Source organism: Pelophylax lessonae, assembly GCF_965119305.1.
Source record: "Pelophylax lessonae genome assembly, chromosome: 1".
NCBI lineage: Eukaryota > Metazoa > Chordata > Amphibia > Anura > Ranidae > Pelophylax > Pelophylax lessonae.
Genome location: NC_138768.1, coordinates 820,777,303 through 820,799,562, shown reverse-complemented (window position 1 = coordinate 820,799,562; position 22,260 = coordinate 820,777,303). Strand labels below are relative to the sequence as shown.

The following is a 22,260-nucleotide window of genomic DNA, read 5'->3' as shown; positions in this document are numbered from 1 at the left end:
GGGCCGGCAGGCTAATTTAGTTCCTTTGATCTCTCATTCTGCAGGTTATATTTGATTTAATAAGTTGAGTAAATGCTTGACAGTATACATAAGGAATGTACTGAATTGTGTATGGATATGTTATGTTAATTATGATAACCTGACCTGTACCAATATTTAATGAATTCGTAATAATGTTTTGTAATTTTCTTGTAGACTTGTTTAATATCCTGTGGTTAAGCTCTTTCAATGTATTAAATACTGTAGATCCTGAAGAAGTGGATGACCCGTGAAACGTGTTGACCTTCTCAAAGGATTTAATATGCCTACTGTTGTAATGTATTTTTCAGATACCAACATATGTTTTTATACTGTATGAAATAAAAGATAACGTTTTTAAGATAAACATAATTTCTAATTTCTCTGCAAAGAGAAGTGACTATAGAAGAAGATTTAAAGTCCCAAAAGCCCTTCCTCCTTTGCCTTTAAACTACTATACCGGAATGATACTTTTATGTCACCTTTTAAAAATAAGATATACTCCCATGACACAAAATAAGCTCCTCTATTGATTGCACAAATGTAAGCAGCATTCTTCGCAGAGATCACCCCACTAATGTACCATGGGCTGTAGATAGAGCAATTATTAGCAGAGGTTCCCTGAGAGCAGGAAGTTATTTCAAGGGTTCTTCCAGGTTAAAAGAGATTGATCTAGATTAAGACTACAAAAAAAAAAAAAATTCCCTCCATGCTGCAGCCTCCTGGGCCCCTCTTAATGAACTGATGGGCCCCAGGGAATATGTATTAGAACACCCAGGAGCCACGGAGAACCAGAGAAGAACACTTGAAGCTGCCAGCCGGACACCCCTGTTAGAATGAGTGGGGCCTGGACCCCCTACAGAAGGCATTGTAGTACCCCCCTTGTCAGGGGTCCTACACCCGGCCCATGCAAGGCAATATGACCATCTTTTGAACCCATTATGTTCATTTTACCTGTGCTCCCTGCCAGCTCTGTACTCCTCTGCAGCTCTTGGCAAGACCGGCTTTGTCTGAAATGGGGGGGGAGTGGTGTTTTCACATCTCCAGTCACGTGCCAGTGCTTAAGATTGGTAAAAAGCTGCTGGGCCTGGGTACAGTCGAATGGAATCAGATCCTCTGTACCCAGAAGTCGCTGGGTATTCTCACTTGCTTTGTAGGAGCAAGGAGTTCAGACACAGCCCAGATAAGTATAAGGAGGGTAGAAGATACCCTTTTTGGAGGCAATGTCTACCTTGCCCTGCATAGCCAAGGTGACAGTGAGGCTTTAATATTTATTAGAAAAATATATACTGAAATCATAACTATTGATTTCAAGAGCTCCTGTGTTGCAGCTTTACACTCAGCTTTAATTTTAGCTCCAAGTTGTTGCAGTTCTCTTGTTGGCTTTTGTGTGTGGCCTATCTTTAGCTTCCTAAGAGCCTTGGGAATCTTCAAACCTGGGACAGTATATACAAAACTCAATTTACAGCTTTGTATTCTGGCATGCACCCCATCTGCATCCCTTACTGTAATGTGTGAGGTTCATTAACCAATGAAGGGGAGCACAACATGAGGGGCTCCAACCGCAGGGCCTTTTCAAAAATCCAGCTTTGGAGCCAAGATAGAAAACGCGAACATACATGGCTTCAGGTTTTTATGTTACTAGCTGTAAGATATAGCAGGTTTTGCCATCTAATGCATTTCCTGAAATAAACCCACATTAGTCACCCTAAACATCGTAACCACTTCCTGACCACCTGTTTAAAAGCAATGCATCTTCAAACAAAAGCAACATATTAAGATGCAAAAAAATAAAGACAGCATTGTAATTACAGGACATACTGAATGCAGATCAGGGTATGCTGATCACCAGCAGACAAACAAGTGATTGGAAAGCAAATACATTACAGGGGGAAAAAAAAAAAAAAAAGAAGAATGCTCAAATTATGTGACCATTACTTGTGCTGTCTGTTACAGATCAGTCAGTGCCAACATTCCAAAACAGTATGACATGACTGCACTGCCATCACCTCAGACATCTTAATCGCTAAGCAACAAACTAAAAAGAATCACAAGATACTTTAGCAAAGCAGTTCCAAGTAATGATGGTGATTAAAAGAAGCAATGAATCACTGGAAAAAGAAAAAAAAAAAAAAAACAAAAAAAACAAAACAACAAGCACTGTGCCAGGATCTAATGAGCCTACCAGTATTTAACATGTACACTATATTGCCAAAAGTATTGAGACGCCTGCCTTTACAAGCAAATTAACTTTATTGGCATCACACTTCGCACTATACAAAAAAAAAAAAAAACACGGGTGAAATTGGTTCTTTTTCTTCATCAGTTTTTCGGCCACTTAATGGTCACAAATCAGTAATCGGTTGTGACGTTTTGAGCCGAAAGACAAGTTTGGAAATTTTCAGCCGAACAAATCATAAATTGAAAAGGTTGTGCTTCTCAAACGTGAAAAAAAACGAACAAAAAATTGATAAATTTATGTCCATTGAACGATTTATTCGTCATTACATGATGGCACTATCGTCTGTTCTCACGGCCTAGTGTTCGTTTTTCGAAAAGGAGTTTGAACAATTTTTCGTATAGTGTATGGCCAGCATTAGTTCATAGGGTTCAATACTGAGTTGGCCCGCCCTTTGCAGCTATAACAGCTTCAACTCTTCTGGGAAGGCTGTCCACAAGGTTTAGGAGAGGGTCTATGGGAATGTTTGACCCTTCTTCCAGAAGAGCATTTGTGAGGTCAGGATGATGAGAAGGCCTGGCTCACAATCCCAGCTTTAATTCATCCCAAAGGTGTTCTATCAGGTTGAGGTCAGGACTCTGCAGGCCCAGTCAAGTTTACCCACCCGAAACCCGCTCATCCAACTATTTATGGACCTTGCTTTCTGCACAGTCATGTTGGAACAGGATGGGGCAATCCCCAAACTGTTCCCACAAAGTTGGGAGCATGAAATTGTACAAAATGTCTTGGTATGCTGACACAAAGGAGTTAGAATGCATTAAGATAAAAAAAACCTTCTGCATTTACATTATGCATGAAGATAAAAAAACCTTCTGTGTGTAGCAGCCCCCCACGCCCCCCTAACATTCACCTTGGGTCCCTCTCTGTCCACGAGTGTCTCAGCTGTCCGAGATTCTCCCTCCTAAATGGCTGACACACAGCAGCGGCGCCATTGGTTGCCACTGCTGTCAAACAAAGTCAGTTAGCCAATCAAGAAAGAGGTGACAGGCCGGGCTCCATGTCTGAATGGACACAGGGAGCTGTGACTCGGCTCAGGTGCCCCAACAGAAAGCTGCTTGCTGTGGGGGCACTGAACAGGAGGGAGGGGCCAGGATCACAGTAGAGGGACCCAAGAAGAGGAGAATCTGGGCTGCTCTGTGCAAATCCACTGCAATAGAGCAGGCAAGTATAGAATGTTATTTTTATAGGAAAAAAATGAGACTTTACAATCACTTTAAGAGTTGCTTTCATTGGAACTTAAGGGCCAAGCCCAACCCCTGAAAAACAACCCCACAACATAATCCCCCCTCCAAATGATTTGGGCTAGTGCACAAAGCAAGGTCCATAAAGATGTTGATTAGCGAGTTTGGGGTGGAGAAACCTGACTGTCCTGACCAATAGAACACCTTTGGTATGAATTTTAGTGAAGACTGCGAGCCAGGCCTTCTTGTCAAATGCACAAGGTCGGTGCGCCCTTCTTTCGTTGTTGTTGTCTGTCAAACATCAGTGTCTGACCTCACAAATGCGTTCTGGAGGAATGGTCAAACATTCCCATAGATACACGCCTAAACCTTGTGGACAGTCTTCCCAGAAGAGTTGAAGCTGTTATAGTACCAAAGGGTGGGCAAACTTAATATTGAATCCTACGGACTAAGACTAGGATGCCGTTAAAGTTCATGCGTGTGTAAAGGCAGGTGTCCTAATACTTTTGACAATATAGTGTATATCTATAAACAAAGAAGTTCTCAGAAGACTGGATAGTCAAAACCTTCTGCACACATTTAAAAAAAATACACAGCAAAAAAAAAAAAAAGAATTATGTATTTTTTTATACAAAAGAGGTAGACAAAAGTGATCAGGCTGCACGGTAGTGTAATAGGAAGAGACACTTACTGAGGCCCTTCCAGCCAGACTGCACCTCTGGGGTGACACTGTCCAGCTCTTTCTGGAAGTCTTCTCTTGCCACGGCCACCAGTTCATGGTACTGAGCCACGATCTTTGCTTCTGACTGGGCAGCCTGTACCTGTAGTGAACAAAGAGATACCATTAAAATTCACTCTGCATCTTTTTTCAAGCAAATGCCCCACGTTCACCCTTAAGATGAAGATTATTCAGTGTCCTTATTTGATGCACTTTTGTTTGCATTTTTATCCCTTACAACAATTTTAATAAGTAGTCACGTGCTCTTTTGCATGATACATGTGTATGTATGATCATTCACCCACTATGGTGGGGTGATTAAAACAAATAAAGAAAAAAAAAATAGTATTAAACAGCTCAAAAAATCTAAAGATGAACTCCAACCTCACTACCCTTCAGTCTTGCAAAGTTGTACAGACTCCTCTACTCTACTGAAATTGTGAACTAAGATTTCACTACACAATGTGAGCTTTGTACAGTGTGCATTAGAATCTGCAGCAAGTCAGATATATTTTATTTTATACCCGATCTAACGTGATCAAACCCTTCCTTTAGCAAGGCAGTTAGAGCCTGCCTCTTCTCCTGGCTGGAGAACATCCAGCATCATCTAGTCCCTTTTTATTCATAGGATTTCAGTTCTTTCATTCATGGAGGCTCCACATCACACGTGGGCATTTTTCTAATGCAGCCACCACATCTAAGGCAGGCTATAAACGGTACGAATTTCTTTCAAGAAAGAAATTCACACAATTCCTTCATCAACACAGACAGTGCTGACAGGGAAATCACTCCTGCCGAGCAATTTTCCTCTCCTGGTGGGGGACCAAGGCGGGAAGATATCCCCGCCAGTAGAAGACAGTGTTTATCGCTAGTGGCTATAGCAGCCGCTAGGGATAATCGTAAGAATCCAGCAGGCTGGTGGTACCAAAGTTGATCGATCAACTTGGTACATTCAGCCTGCCCATTAACGGTTCGAATCTTGGCCGGGACCTGCTGAACTGGCCAAGATTCAAACAGTGTATGGCCGGCCTAGGAATTGGTAAACTGCAATATAATTAGTGGTGAACCAAAATGAAAAATTCCAGTACCAAAAATTAAGGATGTACTTTGCCAAAAACTGAAATGGACAGAATAAAAAAAATATATATATATATATATATATATATATATATGTGCCCAGGTCAAAGTTCATGAATGGGGTTTACATTCACTTTAAAGCAGTAATAAGCCCAAAAGCATACCTTTATTATAATTAGGGATGCATTGATCTATATCAGCCTATAGGGTTATCTTTGTCAATGATGCCCAAAAAACGTTTTGTCGTTAGGGAAAAAAAGGTGCCGATAATGGCTGCTGAAAATTATTGGCAGAAAATAGGGTTGTCATTGCAATATTGGCCAAAATTAGGGTTATCGGTGCCGATAATGGAAAAAAAATAGGGTGATCGGTGCTGATAATGGCGGAACATAATATGAGTTTATGTTCCGCCTAACGACAAAACGCCAATAGCCCTATTTTTGGGCATTATCGACAAAGATAACCCTATAGGCTGATATAGATCGATGCATCCCTAATTATAATAAAGGTATGCTTTTGGGCTTATTACTGCTTTAAAGTGGATGTAAACCCCATTCATGAACTTTGACCTGGGCACATATATTGCAGTGTTAACTTATCTCTCTCCAAAGCCCTCAGTGCTATGTCTTTCTGCTGCTCCGTTCTTCTGTTAGCATGATAACTTCTGACAAGTTCTCCCACAACCAAGATAAAAGCAACTGGAAATTTGTGTCAGGGTGGGTGCATAGAGATAGATTAGCAGAGAGCTGGTCTATTCACAGCACAGCTCTGCATGTTTTTTCCTTCCTCTGCTTATGTGGAAGGGGGGGTGTGCTTTTCTTTCATCAGCTGTCCCACAGTGTATGCTAAGACTCCATACCCAGTGCTGGAACAGGAAGAGAAAACTTTAACATGATGTTCACTTTCTGAATAGTGTAGAAAGCTGAAGACAGCAGATATACAAATAAAACTTATTTAGGGAGATTTGTTTCATCTGTGTACGATCTGAGACTGTTCACTTCACTGGGTATATGTGAGAGTTTACATCCACTTTAACAGCGGTCCTTGCATGTGCAATATTATAAAATGTATGTTTATAGCATCCTCTGTCTTAATGATTCAATTTTACTTTCAAATTCCACTGGGATTTACGTTTTAGGGTTGTGGTGGGAAAAAGATTAAGTTTTAGGCGTCAGATTATGGTTTCGTTGAAGTATCAAAAATGGCGATATTTTATTTTTAGTGCAAATACCAAAGTTTACAAAAAAGAACCAAGTAACATATAGAGAGTAGAAGATATACTTTTTTAACAACGTTGTCCAGGTCCACAATCATACGATGGAGGTTCTCTTCGGCTGAAATGATGTGAGGCTTGGATCCATTCAAAGCGCTCTTTTTGGCATCATCAATAACACCCTTCATCCGTTCCAACTCCTCCCTACAAAAATAAAATTAAAAAAAATGTTTAGACCGCAGGGAAAAATGATAGATGTGCCAATTTTTGTGATAGTTAAAGCTCAACTGCACGCACACATAAGACAAATGAATGCAGCTTTGCATTTTATAGCACAGTAATAAACGTATTATTTTACATGCAAGCAGCGCAAGCGCCTAACTCTGACCTGGTATCACTTTAGCAACCCCCCGTACAGCAGAGCTCAAATTGGAAGAGAGAAGTAGCACTAACAGCAGATCAGGTGTGCTACAGTGCTCATGACCTAACAAGGGGGAGAGTGCAGAGTAAAACATGGGCTCATCAGTGTTGCTGCTTCTCCTTTTACTGCCCATTTACAGACTTGGGAAGAGATAAGACCTGTAAGTATTAACTGCAAAAGTGAAGAAGCAAATCTTCTCTACAGCTACACAGTGCTGGGCGGCAAAACTGTGCATATCCAAAGAACTGGATGGACAGTAATACAAATCCTGTGTCAGGAAAAACAACTCTCATATGTGAATGTCATTGGGTGAGTTTAGCCATTTGGCTGGAGAACAGCCTTAAATAAATAATCTCAATTGTTTGAACTTAAAACTTTATAAGGACCAGAAATAACCTGCTTTGACTGAAAAGTATGAAAAAAACCTGATTTGCAGGCCATATATCCAAATGCAGGAAAAATGATTTAGGACATACAATTCAATATATATATATATATATATATATATATATATATATATAATATATATATATATATATATATATATATATATAGAATCAGCAGAATGTACAATGTTGCATCAAAAATGTTACAATAAATCAAAAAGTGTAGCGCTTATCGATTTTCAAAATGGCAGTAATTTAGGTGAAATCTGATCACACAGCCATTTATTTCAAGATGAAAGGTGCAATTTCAGAATCGTGTACTGAACATTCTTCTCCAGAAATGAAATCATCAAAATGATGTGCATGCATTTTTGAACACATAACTTAGAGACATAATTTTTGTGATGAATCTGGGGTATCGCCATGATGTAGCAGTGACGGTCTTTATATATATAAAAAATTTTATTTTATTTATTTATTTATTTTTTTTTAAAACCTTAGCCTTTTATTTTTATGCAATTACCATGACCCACCACCCAAAATACGATTTTTGTGTTTATTTTTTGGTCCTGCCTAAACACACTAACACGGATACTCGAACTGACACTGGATATAAAACCTTTTTTCCTACCTAAAACATACTACCGCTAACTGACACTGCCAACATCTGGCATTTACATTGCCATTGACTCTCACACTAACATTTACACTGTGACTGCCACTAGCTGACACCTACACTGATATAACTTACTAAATTAGATCAAGCACTGGACTATTTGTAAAAAATATATATATATTATTATATCTCAATTTTTTTTTTTTTTTTGCATTTTCTCCTCTTCGCTAGAGGACTAGTCTGTTTCTCCTCTTTAAGGAGGATGAACCACATTGGGCAGGCTACAAGGTGAATGATCACTGTGATCGCTAATCAGAGTGATGTTGATTTACTAAAAAATGGAGAGTGCAAAATCTGATGCAGCTGCGCATGGTAGCCAATGATGTTTACATACACATGCTACCCAATTTTTATATGGGATGTATGCAGGAGAGCTAATAAAAAAAAAAAAAAAAAAAAAAAAAAAAAGTTAAATTTTTTTATTTTAGGTCTTTCTTTTTTTTTTAATTTAATGCCAACATGCCCCCCCTATGGGATAGCATTGGCAGTTGACAGATACTCTATGGAGACACTGAGGGTCGACTGGACCCTCAGAAACTCCCCTGGCCCTTCAATGCAGCTATTCATTTTTACAGCCCCATAAAAGTGATCGGGTGGCTCTAGAGCCACCCGATCACTTTTATCGGAAAGCCCTTCACCAGCTGGTATCAAGCAGCAGCTGTGAAACTGATTTAACCACTTGTCTACCATTGCCATTTATAAATGTACCCAGGTAGACAAATGGTTAGACTCTTCGATCTCATTCACACAACACCTTACACCACAACACGTTCTACTGCATTAAGGCATACTGCATTGTGGTACATGGTACTAGCCTTTAAGGCGCAACTGGCTTTTTTTGCAGTGCAATAGATAGGACACCAAGTACTATGTTGCGAGGCAGCAGGTGTGCATTCTGGAGGTGCATTGGGGTGCCCATTTACCATACACTACAATAAAAAGTAGCCCTAAATAAAAAACACATTGGTGTAATAAGGCGTTTAATTTTTTTTTTTTTTTTTTTTTAGAAAGAGGCCACAGACTAAGTAGAAAAGTCTGCCCCTGTCAGCATGTAGGACCTTAACTCTCAGCGGAAGCAGTAGTCCAATATGCCCCTCTGCCAAGTCAGACCCATTAGTTCTGCAATCAGTAAAGCTTATGCTCCCTGCTGATTGGAGAGCTCTGACGGACCAGTAGGGGCCCTCTCACTGATGCAGTTTCGGTGTTGAGGGGCTGGTAATACAGCGCTGCAAATGTGCCCCAGACTGACCAGTCCTAGCACTGATATCATCTGTAAACTCTTCTGGAAACTGAGATGGCCCTAATGCTGGACTGCCAAAAGAAGTGTCCACATCACACAAGTCCTGACAGATTCTCCTACTCTGCACAGAAGATGAGAGAAGATTCAGGAGTTAAAAAAAATTATGTGACTGGATTTAGGAGCGTAAAAGGGGCATTTCGGTATTTTTTTTATTCCAGCAATCAGGGGTGGGATTGGGAGGAAGGGGAGTCCAGTGTTTAGCTTTAATGAAACACATGGGACCTTATTATACTAGAAATAAAGACAGACAACCAGACCAAGTCATCCTTCAAGTCTTCTAATTCTTCCCCTAGATATTGGAGATGTAGGGCCAAAGCTCTTTTGGCCCTACTTCTCCTGTGGGTCACAGGAGTGCCCTTCTTTTTGCACTTCTGTGACTGTATTTAGCCCCACAACAGGCTAAAGCCCATTATCAGAAGACATCACTGAGCCAGTCCAGACACTAGAGGGATCCAGACTTTAAATGTCCGAATCCTCCCAGATGCCTGACTGGCAGCTGGCTCAGCCTCACAGCGTGCTGCTGAGAGCCTGAGCCAGCTGCTCCTTCCCCCTCCACACATCACAGAACTCCAGTGAGCACTGGAGGAGCAGAGCAGAGAGCCTTTTACTGACAGCCACTGATTTCTTGCCAACTGAAAACCACCCGTCTTAGAGGGTGCGGGGGACAGATTCAGCATCAGAGCCATGCTGCATCCATCTACGTATGTAGGTTTGTTTTTAAACCCCACACTTCTCTTCAAAAGTATTATGGGTAGAAAAATTCTGAAAATGCTAGTTACATGGCTGTGTCCCGCTTCAATACCACAGAGTCTCTGACGCAGAGAAAACATGCCGCCCATCAGGGTCAAAGAATTTCTCATTTGTAAACTTGCTCCAGGGTCAGTGACACGTTATAGCCAAAGAACCATTATGACAACCAGGCAAATAGTGTTTCCAGAAGGAGAGATCAGCAAAGGCTGATAAAACTAGGTATTGATATTATGGTAAACTTAATCACAAAGCAAACCTAGTCAGAACATGCAGGAGCATATACACGCAGCAGCAAGAAGAATAGCTGAATCTCATATACAAGATAAAGCATGAATACGAACTTTGCTTTAAGAAGAGAATCTGCTGCTTCATCCACAGCTCTGCTGCGCACCTTCAAGGCATCCTCCAAATCCCTCCACTGCAAGGACTTGTGCTCTGCAGGAACCTATAAAAGAATTGCACACAATGACCGTGGAAGTGAAATGCAGCCAAAAAACACACAAGGAAAAAAAGAGCACCTCCTGTCTGGGCTTCCGCTCACCTGAGAGTCTTCCATGGCCTCTCGCAGTTTCTGGGCGTGGAAGTTAACAGCTTGCACTGCTGCCTCCTGGGAAGAGATGGCTTGGAGTGTGATCCGGGCAGTGCCACTCAGTGCTTCCTCTAGGACTGCGGCTATAGCTGTACAACATAATTTCATAGAGCACAATATACATACAATACAACATGTCTGTTTTATTGAATTATTTTAATATGCTAACAAATAGAAGTCAACCACCTGCTTTCTGTACAGAATATAACAAATATTACTAGAAATGCAAATTAAAGGGTGTGTGTGAACAGAAATTGCTTATCTTGCCTGAACCCTGGTTAGGTTTACAGCTGAATTCCGACATATATCCGACAGGATTATAGTACTCCTAGAAGACAGCTAACACTATGTCCGGGCGCGGCCTGACACTGATCTTTCTGATCTCTGCATGTTTAACAGTCAAGTTTCTGCATCTGCTAGGCCAGACCCTCCCCTCCTTCAGCCCAATCACAGAGAGACAGACACAGAGCTGACAGGCAGTGAGGGAGGGGATGAGGGGGACAGAGGAGAGCTGTGGATGACAGAAGCCCTCAGGCGGATGATGGTGATCGGGGCTCAGCAGCCATGATTATAGTGGTCAGGACACAGAGGGGAACACGGGAAGTGGCAGGATCAGCCAGGTTTTTTTTTTTACAGCTTAGAGAAGGGCAGATTAGACAACACAAGCACTGTGCCGTTTAATCTGCTATAAAAGGAACAGAATCTATTTTTTTTTTTAGGGTAACAAACACTTTTACTAGTGTGCCTTCACTTTTTACAAAGTGGCTGAATTCCTAGAATTCAGCTTTAAACTGAACCTGTCAGGACAGAACCGCTTTTATTTTGAGAGTGAGGCTATACCATGAACAAGTGGGGGGTGGGAAGAACTTCAGGCATACTAGGTGATTGAAACAGGTATTTTAAACAGAACCCCTGAGGTGGAAGAAGTAGGGGAAGCCAGGCTGGATGTCGGACATTTTATTTTTTTTTAAACAGCTGATGTTGGCCAGCATTCGGGCCATGTGTATGGGGCTAGAGGGTGTGAGGAGGAGGGTGGAGGTATAGAGAGAATACACAGTCACAAGGGGAAGGACACAGATATAGAGGTGTTATGCAGACAGCTCCTGGTTATGTAGTCATATTTCCAAATAAGAGTTTTGCATCCCTGAGTAAATGTGAAATGTTGCCAGTAAAGCCATGTTTTCAATAATTTGCCCCAGGAGAAGCGGATGGTTGGGGTGGGCTGATTTATTGTACAGTAGTTAACAATTGGTCCATTGATGGGGAAGTGGGTTGTTGGTTGTTTGCATTTAGTTGGCACACACACCTTGGCTGGGTTAGTCAAATGGATCATGTCAACATGTTTTTAAAAATGCTCCAGGGCTATCATTCTCATACTTGATTCACAGCCTAGTAAGCTACTGACTCAGAAGTACTCAGTGAAGTCAAACTTCTGGATCAGCAAACTTGTTCCAAGTCAGTCACTCAAAGGAGTGAAACTATAATTACTGAATCACAGCTTCCCAGGTGAAGCTTGTCCCCTATGTATTCCCACTGGTGCATCAATAGCATAGGCTGCCTTACTGACTAACTGGAAGGCATACAAAGTGGGTAGAAGAAAGCAAAATTCATCAGTACTATTCGCTACCAAAGCTTTTCCCAAACAGAACAGACTGCATGAGAGGAATTAAAGCCACTGCAGGTTATTTGCAGCAATCTTTAAATGCCTGTACTTAAGCCAGGTCAGCAGCTCACTTAGTGCTTTGACTTAGTCGACGGCTACTAATCTGTCATTAGAAAGCTGGCTGAAAATCTCTTTAAAATTATCAAGTCTGTTAGGCAAATAGCCTTAAAGGCAGAATAACTTACAGTCTATCTTCTCCTTCTCTTTTTTATCTTGCTCAACAAGGCGAGCAGCCACCTCCTCTGCAGGCCGTTCCTTCAGATGGTGTTTATCCTCATGTTCACACTCCTTACAGTGCTCAGCTTCTGAGGGGGGAGGAATCAGAAAAAGAAAATCAACTCTATTCCACTTGATACAGAGCTCCTTTTTTTCCACATGTGCATTGTTATAATGTTAGAATGGCTAAGGGGGGGGGGGGGGGGACGACAGTACAATTGGGTTTAACCAAAGCTTTATCCAAAATGGGTCTGTTGATGTACAATTTCATTAAAAGTACAACCCTACCCCTCCCCAACTACCGTATATACTCGAGTATAAGCCGAGTTTTTCAGCACATTTTTTTGTGCTGAAAACGTCCCCCTCGGCTTATACTCGAGTCAAGAAAAAAAAAAAAAAGTTCCCGGCCGCTCCGACGTGCTTGAGTTTTAAAAATGGCGCCGCCCGGCGCATTCATGTCATTGCGCACGCGCCGCCGCCGCCGCTCGTGTAATTTCGGCTATTCCCGTCGCCGCTCGGGAGAGGCCGGGAATAGCCGAAAGTATACGAGCGGCGGCGGCGCGTGCGCAATGACGTGTCGGGGCCGGGCGGCGCCATTTTTAAAATGAAGGCGCCTCTGGAACAGGTAAGGGTAACTGCTGCACTACCTGCCATTCTGCAGGGCTGCGGGTAAACTACAAGGGATGCAGTGCTGCGGGCATGGGCCACCTGTACCATGCCCACAGCACTGCATCTCCTGTAGTATGCCCACAACCCCGGATCCTCTTGTACCATGCCAGTCACCCTGCATTATCCTGCACCATGCCAGTACCCTGCATTCTCCTGCACCATGCCAGTACCCTGCATTGTCCTGCACCATGCCAGTCACCCTGCATTCTCCTGCACCATGCCAGTACCCTGCATTCTCCTGCACCATGCCAGTACCCTGCATTCTCCTGCACCATGCCAGTACCCTGCATTCTCCTGCACCATGCCAGTACCCTGCATTCTCCTGCACCATGCCAGTCACCCTGCATTCTCCTGCACCATGCCAGTACCCTGCATTCTCCTGCACCATGCCCGCCGCCCTGCATTCTCCTGCACCCTGCCAGCCACCCTGCATTCTCCTGCACCATGCCAGCCACCCTGCATTCTCTTGTACCATGCCAGTCACCCTGCATTCTCCTGTACCATGCCAGTACCCTGCATTCTCCTGTACCATGCCCGCCGCCCTGCATTCTCCTGCACCATGCCCGCCGCCCTGCATTCTCACCCTAGGCTTATACTCGAGTCAATCATTTTTCCCATCTTTTTGTGGTAAAAGTAGGGGCCTCGGCTTATACTCGGGTCGGCTTATACTCGAGTATATACGGTACATTGTAGGTTGAGTCATGCGTTAATAGCCCTTCTGCAAAGGTCTTCCAGTATATATCTTGTCTGGATTGCTTGAGCTGTACCAGCCTACAGATCACATTTGAGACCATGAACTCATCGATAAATCACACTTCATTACCCTCTCAACATAAGCCGGGGAAACTAGAGACCCAGTACCCTCCAAGTACTCTATGGTCCTTCAGCTCTGGAAAGCCAACAGCTACTATTAGGTTAAATAGGCATGCTGCCTCTAGAGTTCGCTGGCAATTAAAACAAGTGTTTTATACAGTTTTCTTTATAAACAGCATGGTATAGTGCCCAGCCATTCTTGCATAACTAGAAGCCAGGTTAGAAGTCCTCTTAACAAGAATTTAATAAGATGTTTGTGCCAATACATTTCAAGCAGGCTTAACTTGTATGCGTAGTGTGTGCAGAAAACTTTTGTTAAGCTTCAGGCAGCTTTCTTGAAGCCTTTAAAGAGTTCTACAGTTCCAGTTTGGAAATGTTAAACGCTGAATAGTAGTGCTGCCTTGTCACTTCAAGCAAGCATCTAGCAGGCTTTTAACAAGCTTTTAGGTAGAATTAAAGCTTCCTAAAGTCTACTTGAAATTTGTTCAAAATATGTCAGCACTACCATTCATTCTAGGTCAGTGATGGCAAACCTTTGCACCCCAGATGTTTTGGAACTACATTTCCCATGATGTTTATGCACTCTGCAGTGTAGTTGAGCATCATGGGAAATGTAGTTCTAAAACATCTGGGGTGCCAAGGTTCACCATCACTGGTCTAGGTTCACATCTATGTGGGCTGCGCTTGATGAGTTTTTCTAGCTTGTTTAGCAGTGCATTTTTAAACCCTCGTTTTTTGATGCAATTCTGCATGCAGTTTTCATGCATTTTGCGTTTGTTTTCTCCCCACCTTTAAAAACGCATCAGAAATGCAACACTTGTGTTTCTGGTGCAGCTACATTTAAATCTATTACACGCAAAATGCAATCTGCTGCGGAAAAAAAAGCCCAAGACCCTTTCCAAAAGCACACATAGGTAAACATGTACCATAGGAAATCATTTTAAATGGACTGCAGTGCGTAGTGTAGTATGGAAAACGCACAAAGAAGCACATAGGAGTGAACGTAGGGTCAGTCAGGGCTTAATAAATTTGCTTTGAATCTAGGAGATAGCCAACAAAAAAAAAAAAAAAGTTAGAGCCAGTGTAACTGCTTGCTAGACCTGAAACTAATCGATTAAATCGACAACTAACTGAAAATGAAAACAGTTGTCAACTATTTTGATAATCGATTATTTTGTCAGCCGATTAGTTGGCCTGCATACAGAATGGATTATTTGTTTACATATCAGGAAATACAGTGCAGCACACCGTCCATACATGTCAGTAAGTGCCTGAGAACTTGTGAATGTGTTAAGGAGCAATGCCTCATGGGACATGTAGTCCTGGGCAGGAAGCGAGTGGTTATAACGGCTGAAGTTTTTTTTTTTAACCTTGCTATAAGGGCAGTCTATAGTGTACTTTGCAGCTTGCTATTAGGGCACTCTGAAGGTAGGAGGATCCAGAAGCTCCGGTGGGGGACCCTAAAAGAGGAGAATCAGGACTGCTCTGTGCAAAACAATTGCACAGAGCAGGTAAGTATAACCTGTTTGAGTCTTTAAAAATGATTTTTTTTTTTTTTTTTTTTTTTAAACAGAGCAGGGAAGATCAGAATCTGAACCCAGAGAAGGTGGAGATTGGAGATAATATAAGGCATTACAACAACATATAAAGCAAACTTTTACCAGTATTGTGCAAATTCTATTTAAAAATAGTCTCAGCTTTTAGTATTACTTTAATATAAAAGATTTACATCTCCCTTTCACCATTCACATACCCTCATCTCTGAGTCTAAATCAAATGCCCACATATCCTACCTCTGGGTGTATTTATTAATGCATTAATAAATATATATTATTATATATATATATATATATATATATATATATATATATATATATATATATGCGCAATATACTACTTTACCGGTTTCACAGTATAAATTAACCCCCTATAGTAGCGCTTATCTGCTCTTTATGTACTATGAAGGGCTAATTTTATTTAAAAAAAAAAAAAAAAAAAAAAAGCATGCCGCTACTAAATGTCTTAGGCCTAGTTCACACCTATGTGATTTTTGTTGCTTTTTACAGAAAAGCACTACAGGTTATTTAACATGGTTGCCTATGGGCAGTGTTGGGGTAGTTACTCAAAAAATGTAACTAGTTACTTCTGTAAATTGTAATGAGATTACTTTACTAGTTACTGCATTTTAAAAGTAACTTCACTACTTATTACTTTACTTTCCTCTTTCTTAATTGACTGTGTAGAAGAAGATACATGACACTCTTTCTGCATAGAGTTTATTGTATAAACACAGGCTTTGGGAAACATGAGAACAAAACCTGAAAAAACAGAATAAAACAAAGTGCAACAAAAAGTCATAAACTTCATCCCTCTCTATTCTTCCAAATTAACGATTGTATCGCACGGCTTGGGTAATGCAGGAAAGCGCGTTCCTATAGCCTAGTAAAGTAGTGTAGTTACCTCCTATAGCCTAGTAAAGTAGTGTAGTTACCAATATTAGTATTGTAACTAGTTACTTTACTTAGTTACCAAAAAAAGTAATGTAGTTACTGTAATTAGTTACTTTGTAACTAGTTACCCCCAACACTGCCTATGGGACACGTTCGCATCTATGTTTTTTTCAGCTGCTGCGTATTTGAACACGTTCGCATCTATGTTTTTTTCAGCTGCTGCGTATTTGAAAAGGGTCAAGGACTTTTTCAAACACAAAAAAAACAGTGCTTTTTTTGCCTTTTTGGTTCAAAAGGCTTTAATGGAGAAGCTGCAGAAAAGTATTTTGTGAGTTTTTGCCACGATTTGCATTTTTTATTGGTCACATGTAAACAAATGCCATTTTTTATTTTGTGCAAAAAAAAAAAAAAAAACAGACCGCAAAAAGCACTGCAGAAACAGATCAAAAGCAAACTGCATGGTGTGAACCGAGCCTTATGCTGGCCATACACGTATCAATTTTTGGACGAGAATATTTGTACGAAAAAGCTTTGTACATTCGCTGAATGAAAGAATGACGTTTGAAAATTTCACTTGCTTTAAAACATTCCGTTTTAAAACGAATGTAATTTCTGAACAAAAACCACATACATGGTCTGAAAATTCCTTTGACAGAGTTCTCTACTCTGCACCTTTGAATTTCCCTGTCACTGGTCAAAAACAAACTACGATTTGACCCCAGTAACGAAAAAAGAAAACCCATTAACTAGAAAATAAAATGAACATTCCTAAAATGAAAAATTTTTGTTGAAGGAAAATATTGTTTTTGTATGGCCAGCATAAGTGACAGCAGACGCAGGGAGCTTTTATCAAGCCACCTGCCTATGACAAGTATTATGTCATACATAATACACTGGTCAAAAAGGAACACTTTGAAAATGCATTAGACCTCAATGGAGAAAAATATCATGCTGGATATCTATACTGAAATGGACTGGGTAATGTGTTAGAAACGAAAGGATTCCACATTGTTTAATGGAAACTAAAAATGATCAACCTACAGAGGGCTGAATTCAAAGAAAGTTAAAAAAAAAAAACTGCAGCAGGCTAGTCCGTTTTGCTGGAATTTCATTACAGCATCTCAAAATGGTACTCCGTTTATATAACCCCCCCCCCCCCCCCCCCCACATGTGCTTGTATGCATGCCTGACATCAGGGCATGCTCCTATTGAGATGACGGATGGTGTCCTGGGGTATTTCCTCCCATATCTGGACCAGGACATCACTGAGCTCCTGAACAGACTGAGGTGCAACCTGGTGGCGTCAGATGGACTAAAAACAATGTCCCTGAGGTGTTCTATTGGATTTAGGTCAGGCAAGCGTGGGGCCATTCAATGGTATCAATTCCTTCATCCTCCAGGAACTGGCTGCATACTCTTGCCAAATGAGGCCGGGCATTGTCGTACACCAGGAGGAACCCAGGACCCACTGCACCAGCTTAGGGTCTGACAATTTGTCCAAGGATTTCATCCGGATACCAAATGGCAGTCAGGGTATCATTGTCTAGCCTGTAGAGGTCTGTGCACCCCTGCATGAATATGCCTCCCCAGACCATCACAAACCCACCACCAAACCGGTCATGCTAAATGGTACAGGCAGCATAACATTTTCCACGGCTTCTCCAGACCCTTTCATGTCTGTCAATGTGCTCAGGGTGAACCTGCTCTCATCTGTGAAAAGCACAGGGCACCAGTGGCAGACCTGCCAATTCTGGTGTTCAATGGCAAATGCCAATCGAGCACAGAGCCCACTAGAGGACATCAGGCCCTTGAGCCACCTTTATGAAGTCTGTTTCTCATGGTTTGGTCAGCGACATTCACACCAGTGGCATGGATGTCATTTTGTAGGGCTCTGGCAGTGCTCATGCTGTTCTTCCTTTCACAAAGGAGCAGATACCAGTAATGCTGATGGGTTAAGGACCTTCTACAGGCCGGTCCATCTCTCCAAGAGTAACTGCCTGTCTCCTGAAATTTCCTTCATGCTCTTAAGACTGTGCTGGCCTGGAAGACACAGCAAACCTGACAATGGCATGTATTGATGTGCCATCCTGGAGGAGTTGGACTGCCTGTGCAACTTCTGTAGGGCCCAGGTATCACCTCATGATACCAAGTAGTGACACCGAGCCTAACCAAATGCAAAACTAGTGAAAATAGAAAAGAGTAGGGGAAAACATTTTCAGTAGCCTCCACCTGTAAAAAAACCATTCTGTTTTGGAGGTTGCCTCATTGTTGCCCATCTAGTGCACCTGTTAATGTCATTAACACCAAAGCAAAATAAACCAATTAACAACCCCCTCTGCTACTTAACTGACCAGATCAAACTGACCAGATCAATATCCCAGGAGTTTAATTGATGCTATACTCTGATTAAAAATATTAAATTTTTTTGAGCAGTGTATATTACAGTTCTTGTCTAAAAATCAGCAAAAGTCTAATTTTTTTTCGTTAAATAAAAAATTAGATCTCAGATGATATTGATCAGATTCAACCTCTAATAGTATATACAGTACAGTAATCCCCCGCTCCATCGCGGTTCAGTTTTTGCGGTCCCGGTAATTCGCGTTTTTTTTTGTAATATTTTACTATATAAATCATTAAAAATGAAATATTTTTGTGTTTTCCATAGCTCTTGCTATGTCTCCTAGTATCTTTTGTGTGTTTAAATGAGTTTCTATTGTTTTAAAAGTGTGTTTAACCGCTTGCCGCCCGCCGTCATATGACGGCGGAGCGGAGCGACCATTATCCTGGGCCGCCGTCATATGACGGCGGCACTTTAAGCAGGGCAGGCGCGCGATCGCGTGCGCGCCGCCCTGCACTGCCGGTGTCAGGGTGTCCCCGGGACACCCCCCGTCACCGGCAGGGGGGAAACAGCCAATGGGCGTGGCTGTTTCCCACGTGATCGGCTGTGTTCCAATGACACAGCCGATCACAATGAAGGCGCCCACTAGATGACCGCGCATGCGCGATCGGGAGCGCGCAGCGCGGTCATGTCGGTGGCACTGTGTTCCGTAGGAACACAGCTGTCACCGGCGGTAGTAAACAGTCACTGACAGTGACTGTTTACTATGTGATCGGCTGTGAATCCATTCACAGCCGATCAGAAAATGTAAACAAAGAGCAGTAACTGACTGTTACTAGCTCTTCTCTCCTCATACAGTTTCCAGTATGAGGGGAGAAGAGCTAGAAATAGTGAGTTACTGCTCTGTACACATGTCACAAAGTAAAAATCACACTAATAAAGGTCCCCACACTGTCCTCAGCCCCCCCCAATGTCACCTGTCACCCAACAGTCACCTCATCAGTGCCCAGAAATTGACACCCATAACGTTCACATGTGAGCGCAGCGATCGCAGGCAGAATCACTGCGATTCTGCCCGCGATCCGGAAATCATTGCAAATCGCGGGACGCCGGTGCGTTGCCCTTGATTTGCAATAGCACCCCAAACGCTGTGCGATGTTGCCGCCATTTCCGCCTGCCGAATCGCGGTAACATCGCGCAAACATCGCATGACGCTCAAAAAAGGTACAAGAGTTTCTTTGGAGCGTCATGCGTTGTTTGCGCAATGTTACCGCGATTCGGCAGGCGGAAATCGCAGCAACATCGCACAGCATTTGGGGTGCTATTGCAAATCACGGGCAACGCACAGGCGCCCCGCAATTTGCAATGATTTCTGGATCACGGGCAGAATCGCAGTGATTCTGACCGTGATCGCTACGCTCACATCATGTGAACATAGCCTAAAGTTCACCGGTCACCAGAGACTGCCATCAGTACCGCCGTGCACCATCGCCCGTCACCTGTCACCCATCAGTGACCATCGCCCGTCACCTGTCACCCCATCAATCACCGTCACCTGTCACCCCATCAGTCATCGTCACCTGTCACCCCATCAGTCATCGTCACTTGACACCCCATCAGTGATCGTCACTTGTCACCCCATCAGTGATCGTCACATGTCACCCCGTCAGTGACTGTCATCTGTCACCCCATCAATCATCGTCATCTGTCACCCCATCAATCATCGTCACCTGTCACCCCATCAATCATCGTCACCTGTCACCCCATCAATCATCGTCACCTGTCACCCCATCAATCATCGTCACCTGTCACCTCATCAATCATCATCACCTGTCACCTCATCAATCATCGTCACCTGTCACCCCATCAGTCATCGTCACCTGTCACCCCGTCAGTCATCGTCACCTGTCACCCCGTCAGTCATCGTCACCTGTCACCCCGTCAGTCATCGTCACCTGTCACCCCGTCAGTCATCGTCACCTGTTTGCCATATACATGCAATCACTTACTGACCGCCTAACGACTATATGCGTCGGCCATTAAAAGCTAAATACTGGGGTTATGGCAGCAGATAGCCCCCATAACCCCGGTATTTTTTTAAACGGCGGGCGGTCGGCTTTCAGATAAGGGTGGTCCCAGTGGCGGATTCGCCGCGGAATTACCCTTACGGTGCAGGGGAAGAGGTGCCCCCCCCCCCCTCCTGCCGCGTCCCAGACGTTTTCCCAGCTTACCGGACCCGCCGGCAGCGGGGAAAACTATCCGGTCCCGGATCCTCAGAGACAGGAAGTCGAGTGAGGGCAAGATGGCCCTCACTCAACTCTATGGTCTTGGAGGACCGGAGCTACGTCAAAAGACGTTGCCTAGCAACCAGTTTAAAGGGCCGCTTTTTTTTTTTGCTTTTTTTTTTCCCTCTTTCAACAATTTTTTTTTTTTTTTTTCTTTTTTAGTGTAGTTGTGAGGTGTGAGGTCTTTTTGACCCCAGATCTCACAATAAAGAGGACCTGTCATGCCTATTTCTATTACAAGGGATGTTTACATTCCTTGTAATAGGAATAAAAATGATCAAAACATTTTTTTTTTAAACTGTGTAAAAATAAAAAAATAATAAATAAAATAAATAGGAAAAAAAAAAAAAAAAATATTAAAGCGCCCTGTCCCCGTTAGCTCGCGCGCAGAAGCAAACGCATACGCAAGTCCCGCCCACATATGTAAACGGTGTTCAAACCATACATGTGAGGTATCGCCGCGATCGTTAGAGCGAGTGCAATAATTTGAGCCCTAGACCTCCTCTAACTCTAAGCTAGTAACCTGCAGAAATTTTTAAAATTTTGCCTATGGGGATTTTTAAGTACCAATGTTTGGCGCCATTCTGTGAGCATGTGCAATTTTGAAGCATGACATGTTTGGTATCTAATTACTCGGCGTAACATTATCTTTCATATTATGGAAAAAAATTGGGCTAAATTTACTGTTTTCTTATTTTTTAGTTCAAAAAAGTGAATTTTTTTCAAAAAAATCGCATTTGGAAGACTGCTGCGCAAATATGGTGTGATAAAAAATATTGCAACGATCTCCATTTTATTCTCTAGGGTCTCTGCTAAAAAAAAATATATAATGTTTGGGGGTTCAAAGTAGTTTTCTAGCAAAAAAAAATATTTTAGCTTGTAAACACCAAGTGTCAAAAATAGGCCCAGTCTTAAAGTGGATAAATGGACAACTTTGTGTAAAGCGCTACTTGGATGTGAGGCCTATGTATGTGGCCAGGCTGTGAAAAAGTGTTACACATGTGGTATCGCCATACTCAGGAGGAATAGCAGAATGTATTTTGGGGTGCAAGTTTTGCTATGTACATGCGATGTGTTAGAAATATTGCATAAATGGACAGCTTTGTGTAAAAAAAATGTGTCTTCATTTTCTTTCCACATTTTCCAAAAACTTGTGGAAAAAAATGACATATTCAAAAGACTCATTATGCCTCAAAAATTATACGTTGGGCTGTTTGCTTTCCAAAATGGGGTCATTTTATGGGGGTTTCCATTGTCC

General features: G+C 42.3%; 1 protein-coding gene across 4 annotated transcripts in view; it reads right to left on the bottom strand.

Moving 5' to 3' along the window:
- The window catches only part of IMMT (inner membrane mitochondrial protein), a 93,909-nt gene that overhangs the window by 19,322 nt on the left and 52,327 nt on the right, over positions 1–22,260 (bottom strand). For all 4 annotated transcript variants that reach the window (XM_082258454.1, XM_082258456.1, XM_082258455.1 and 1 more), the window contains exons 6-10: positions 12,417–12,536; positions 10,521–10,657; positions 10,321–10,424; positions 6,515–6,650; positions 4,130–4,259 (exon numbers count right to left, since the gene is read on the bottom strand). In XM_082258454.1, the coding sequence (XP_082114580.1) occupies positions 4,130–4,259; positions 6,515–6,650; positions 10,321–10,424; positions 10,521–10,657; positions 12,417–12,536 (627 nt within the window). The remainder of the gene's footprint in view (positions 1–4,129; positions 4,260–6,514; positions 6,651–10,320; positions 10,425–10,520; positions 10,658–12,416; positions 12,537–22,260) is intronic.